This window comes from Alexandromys fortis, unplaced genomic scaffold (assembly GCF_014885135.2).
Source record: "Alexandromys fortis isolate MF-2015 unplaced genomic scaffold, M_Fortis_MF-2015_v1.1 scaffold_202, whole genome shotgun sequence".
Lineage (NCBI taxonomy): Eukaryota > Metazoa > Chordata > Mammalia > Rodentia > Cricetidae > Alexandromys > Alexandromys fortis.
The window spans coordinates 2,694,403-2,700,615 of record NW_026068077.1 but is presented as its reverse complement, the minus strand read 5'-3'; the positions used below and the strand labels follow the sequence as shown (position 1 = coordinate 2,700,615).

At 46.7% G+C, this 6,213-nt stretch overlaps 1 protein-coding gene across 1 annotated transcript; it reads right to left on the bottom strand.

Moving 5' to 3' along the window:
• Nucleotides 1-1,287: 1,287 nt before the first annotated feature.
• On the bottom strand, nt 1,288-2,450 carry LOC126488330 (serine/threonine-protein phosphatase PP1-alpha catalytic subunit-like). Its single transcript, XM_050121745.1, has one exon. The coding sequence runs from the start codon at nt 2,448-2,450 to the stop codon at nt 1,458-1,460; it is 993 nt and encodes a 330-aa protein (XP_049977702.1). The 3' UTR covers nt 1,288-1,457.
• Nucleotides 2,451-6,213: the final 3,763 nt, after the last annotated feature.

The window sequence follows — 6,213 nt, the reverse complement described above, 5'->3', positions numbered from 1 at the left end:
TATAGTTTGTTCGTGTCCTACCAGCCTCCTAAACAAATGGCCGGGAAGTAAAAGGACTCACTGACATGCTAGAGAGAAGGGGAGAAAAGTGGAAACGCGAATAAACGAGTCTTCTCCTATGAACTGTAACTAAAGAGTCTTTGCAAAGCATTGCTTACACTTGGGCTTATACACGGCAGTCCGCACTGGCTTTTGATTTCTCTCAAGCGCAGTTCAAGGTGTGGATATTGATCTGCAAACCCCTGATGGTTGCTCCCTGGGTACCTAGTGACATCTCTTTGTGTACCATTGTGACAGCTGAGGTCAGTTAGAATGCTAACAATCCTCCAATATAATCACTGGAAAGGTGTCCTTGATCAACTGTCCCCAGTTCCTTTCCTGGTTGGTTTGGATCGGGTCAAAAAAGAATCACAAAGCCAAGGTTACTTAGCCCAAATCTCTGCTTAACTAACCAAGTTTGAGGTCATTTCACTATTTCAGGCAGGAGACTCAGGTTTTTTTTTTTAATTAACAACTTACTTCATGAATTAACGTGTATGTATGTGGCATGTATGTGTGGCATGCACACGTAGGGATGTGTAAGAGCGGATCAACTTTAAGGGTCCCTTCATCAGGAACCATCCACCTGGTGTTTGGAGACAAATTCTTTCACTGGGACGTGGGGCTCACCAAGTGTCTGGGCTGGCTGACCAGTGAACCTGGGATCTACTGATTTATGTCTCTCCAAGCTGGGACTGCAAGCTTGTATCCTCGTGGTTGGCTTTTAATGTCCGTACTGGGAATTGAACTCAGATCCTCAAGCTTGCACGGCAAACACTTTCCTAGTTAAGTTCTGCCCCCACCCCTAAAAATTTCTTTTTTTTTTTTTAAATATTTATTTATTTATTATGTATACAATATTCTATCTGTGTGTATGTCTGCAGACCAGAAGAGGGCACCAGACCTCATTACAGATGGTTGTGAGCCACCATGTGGTTGCCGGGAATTGAACTCAGAACCTTTGGAAGAGCAGGCAATGCTCTTAACCACTGAGCCATCTCTCCAGCCCCCTAAAAATTTCTTTAGGAGCATAATTTATTTCACTCAGGGTATCATCAGGCATTTTTTTTTTTTTTTTTTTTTTTTGAGAATCCAGCTTTGACCTTTATTCAAGAGACCAGATGGGTTGCCCCAGGATCCAGCTGCCAGCCGTGCAAGGCTGGAGACCCACAATCTGGTCTGCCATTGCCCTGAGCTGCAGCCTTGGCCCCAAGCTTACACTGCAGCCACCATAGGTGCTGGTGGGAGGGAGCCCTGGGGACTAGACGCTGCTATTGATTCATTAAAAAAAGAAAGGAAAAGACACTTAAGGCTGTGTGTTCCCCATGATGGGTGGGCCTGAGGGGACCGTGACCCATGGCAGCATGATTTCTGTACAAGTAATCCATCGTCTGGGGCAAAAGGGCAACACATGGAGGCTATTTCTTGGCTTTGGCAGAATTGCGGGGTGGGGTGATGGGACGGCCTCCAGGGTTCAGGCCACTGAACTGTCCATACTTCCCCTTGTTCTTGTCAGCGGGCTTGAGGATCTGGAAGGAGCACATGAGAGTCTCATCCACGCTCATCATGGCACCAGCATTGTCAAACTCGCCACAGTAGTTGGGAGCAGAGAAGAGTGTCACCAACTGCCTCTTGGCAAAGAACTCATAGCCATCTTCTACAACCTGGTGCGCCCGGCAGATGAGGTCCAAATCATGCTTGTGCAGGAACTTGGCCACCACCTCAGCCCCAAAGGTGAAGGAGACACCACGGTCATTCTCGCCCCAGCCTTGAACATCCTTGTCAGGGTCAGACCACAGCAGATCACACAGGAGGCCCTGGTCAGGCACGTCTGTGGGCCGCATAATACGCCTGATCTGCTCCATGGACTGCAAGTCTGGAGACAGGCCTCCGTGGCAGCAGAAGATCTTCTCTTCTACAATGGCTGCAATGGGCAAGCAGTTGAAGCAGTCGGTGAACGTTTTCCACAGTTTGATGTTGTAGCGTCTCTTGCATTCATCATAGAAGCCGTAGATGCGGTTGATGCTGGCACACTCGTGGTTCCCACAGGGCAGAAAGAAATTCTCAGGGTATTTGATCTTATAGGCCAGCAGCAGGCAGATGGTCTCCAAAGACTGCTTGCCACGGTCCACATAGTCCCCCAAGAAAAGGTAGTTGTTCTCTGGGGGGAAGCCACCATACTCAAACAGCCGTAGAAGGTCATAGTACTGGCCATGGATGTCACCGCAGATCTTGAGAGGTGCCTCAAGCTCCAGAAGAATAGGCTGGCTCAGGAAAATCTCCCAGGATTTGAGGCACAGACCACGGATCTCGTTCTCTGTTAGTTGCACATTCTTTCCAGGCCGTGAGCCCTGCACTTCCAGCAGGCGCCCAATGATGGAGTCCAGGTTGAGCTTCTCGCTGTCGGACATGGCGGCACCCTCATCAGGCATTCTTGCTGGGACTTTCATTTTTGTGTTTCCAGGCCACTAAACTCCGAGTTATGCAAATTGTTCTTCTCCAACCATTGTCTCCCCCACCCCCTTGAGAGATCATCAAACACGCCCATTCTTGGGCACAGTCCCTAATCCACTGAGCAAGAAACTCCTGAGGTTATTTTTAAAAAAATGTCCCTCCTCAGGCCTGCACCATCTGAAGCATGGGGTGATTTCAGGAGCCAGGGGACTCCCTCTACCCTCGCCCCAATCCCCCACCTGTTGCACACCTGAACTTCCCCAGAGAAACAGCCCTATACTTTTGTCTGGACAGTATAGGAGACAAGACTGTCCAGAAGTTGTTGGCAGCTGTTTAGATGTCAGGATGACAGTCTAATATTTCTTCTGGCTTTGCTAGAGAAAACTGCTTCAAGATACTGGCTTTCAGGTGTGCAAGAATCGTGCCCGCTTTCGAGAGATGCAGCAACCAGGAGGGACGGAGAAAATTTGGGGGGGGGGGGGGGGGGTTTACAGTTTGGTTAGAGAGATCTTTGTGTTGTGAGCACCTGAGACTATTTACAGAGAAATGTTCCCAGGCTGAAAACTTTTGAGCAGGTGGGCCAAGAATGGAAAGACCGAACTTCGGAACAGGAAGCATCTTTGCTTAGAGATGAAATTGTGGGTTAGCCAGTGAAACACGGGAATGTCACCAAGGAGGAAACTGTCCTAGCCCAGAAAGAGAGTAAATAATAAAGGGAGACAATGCGGGGAGAATTGCAGATTTTGCAGAAGCCGAGCAAGGACTTTTCAAAGGCTTTATCGCTACAGTAGAAAGAAAAACCAAAGGTTTTAATCAGATCCCGATCAACAGCACTAATGAGCGCTCCTTGGCTTGGGGGCAGGGGGTGTAACTTCTTCCCAGTGGGTCATTGTCATTGCAGAGCTGAGAACTTGGGCCTTCCCAAGAACTGCTTGCTTGGTGAGTTGAGCATGCGCCTCAGAGAGAGGAAACCTGGCAGATTTACTGCTGACTCCAGCCTCAGTGCTTCCAACTTGGGGGTGAGTCTCTTTAAGGTTTCTGAGGCCGCTCCTTCCCTGTAAACCAGGAATAAAAACATCCACCTGCCCCTGGGGGGACTCTGGGGACCTGACTGGCAGATGACAGGACTGCCCTTTATGTTTTCAATAAGCTGCATAAAAGCTGTTCTGCTTGTTGGGGCCCTCTTTGTTCCGTTCCTCAGTAAGCAACCTTTAATGGCTCTTTAGAAAATCAAGCCCGTTTGTAAACCCTATCAAGTCATCATGCAGAGCTTGAGGCTTCAGCTTGGGAAACCGAAGCTGCACAATAGTACACGGCCAAATGTGGATCGTATAGGAATTTTAGATGCGGAACGTGGCCTTGCTTTAGATAATAATGGTATTGAGGAATGCGCAGCTGTTTGTATTGGAGTTGTGCAGTCCCGGTCCTTGGAGAGCAGGGAATGGCAGGAACTGCCTCTAACTATTGTAATCTACAAGATTATCCCATTAATCATATTTGTCTCTGGGAGTACCTTAGTTCTAAATCTAAATGTTGTTTTTCCCCCGATGCAACACACGCAAGAAAGCTAATTGAAAACATTACAGGGACAAATTTCAAAATGTTCCGAAGTACAAGATGAGTTTTAGCTGCCAATAAAAGTAAATCACGCACATCCAAACCTGGACTGATTTGAAGGTTTTTTTTTTTTTTTTTTTTTTTTTTTTGGTTTCTCATATATATATAAATATTTGATCTGGGACACTCCAGTGCTTCAGGTAGCTCCAATGCCTGCATTCTTAACCGAACAGAACAACTAAGCAGCCCAGGGCCGGGGGCTAGTCGGGAAGTGACCCGTTTCTTCTCTCCTTCCCACCCAGAATTAAATACGGCCTGGGAGATGCGGATTAGTCTGGGGCTCAAAATAAAAAGCACATTAAAAAAAATGGGATTCAGATGTGTCAGGTTGGGATGGTGGGCTTGCCTTCACAGTATCTTATCAGTTGACGTTAGCCCAGTTAGAGCGTGTTTCCGGGCTGCTTCCTCTTCAGCAGCTGGTATGACTTTGCATGCTGATTCTGGAACTTTCTCCCAGGGAGAAGCTGCACAAATTTTAGTGTATGTGTAGAAGAATATGGTACTGTGCCGATGTCAGAAATTAAAAATGTACTCTTTGCTTCTGAATGTATTTCTGTAATAAATCCACGAGCTCTAGACCACACACACACACACACACACACACACACACACACACACACACTGGGTAGGGGAGGACCAGTCACACAATAGGTTATTATGATACATGTCAGAGCTAAAGATCAAATGCTGTCAAAAGGGAAACAAAGGGTAAACTTCTCTATTAGCTTCCACTTAGAACTCTAGAAAAGGAGATAATTTTAAATAACGTTCTCGATTGATTACAGGCCCAGCACAATCCCCGGTGGTATAAAAACACACGGGTAATGAGTAAGATGCTTTGATTCTCGGGCCATGTGTTTCAAGTAGGTGGGCAGGTGAACTTCAGGTTTGAGCGATACCAGATGAGAAGAGCAGGGATGATAAATACCCTGCTTGGGAAACTCAACCAGAAAGATAGAAGGGAACTGCTTTCATGACGTTGTGTGTTTGTTTCGTTGCCATCGTTACCTTACAATCTTACCCAAAGTGACTGCTCCGTAGTCCCATTAGCACTTGAGATGTGTGTTTAATAGATTTATTCATCCCGCAAACTGCATTGTCAATGATGCATCAAGCATGGAAGCAAAATTTATACATCAAACAAATGTTTCAATTTTTTTCTTTCACTACCATTCTCGTGTGTGTGTGTGTGTGTGTGTGTGTGTGTGTGTGTGGTGAGTGTGTGCACCCATCAAGACCAGAAAGTGGCTATCAGGCATCTTCCTCAATAACTCTACACCTTATACTTTATTTTGTTTTACACTTAATGATTCTGCAGGGATGAGGGTCATGTGACTCCACACACGTGGAAGGAAGAAGATAAATGATGAGAGTTGGTTCTGTCCTACCATGTGGGTCTATGGGATGAAACTCACATCCTCCGGCTTGGCAGCAAGTGCCTTTTCCCACTGAGCCATCTTGCTGACTCTGGGACTGCTGCAAGGGAAAGGCGAGTGGGGGTGCTTTGGCTGAAGTCCAGGCCAGGTTCTTAGCTGGGACTCCAAAGGGTCCCCTAGGAGTCATGATGTGAAGAATCTTTGACCTGGAGGAGACTTTATTTAGTAGTCACCAACTTTATTAATAGTAGGTTGCACCGGTGGGTTCACTCTACTTAGGACCTTAAAGGAGACGAATGAACTGGAACTCTGTGCGGATATGAGTGCTTCAATGATCTCCACAGTGCTTTTCTGTTCATCTAACAAGTTGACCACCTTGGGGTCTGTAAGGTCAGAGAAAAGTGAAGATTTGGAAGACCTTCTCCCACGTAACCTAACGATGTGTGTGTTGATTCAATAGCAACCCTGTTCTTCAGTTTTTGAAACAAGATCTTTCACTAAACTTGAAGCTTGCTGATTGGTTAGACTGACTGGCCAGCAAGTCCCCAGGATCCTCTTGTCTGTGCCTCCCCAGTGCTGAGGTTAGAGGTACATGCTTCCACATTTGGTTCTTCACATGAGTTCTGGGGGGTCTAAACTCAGGTTCTCATGCATGTACAGTAACAGCTTTATAGAGCGAGCCATCTCTTCAGCCCTTCTACCATTGTTGACTCAATTTCTATCTCCA

Bases quoted from the DNA above. Each gene is read 5' to 3' on its own strand.
- LOC126488330 (XM_050121745.1), bottom strand. From the start codon at position 2,450: ATGTCCGACAGCGAGAAGCTCAACCTGGACTCCATCATTGGGCGCCTG.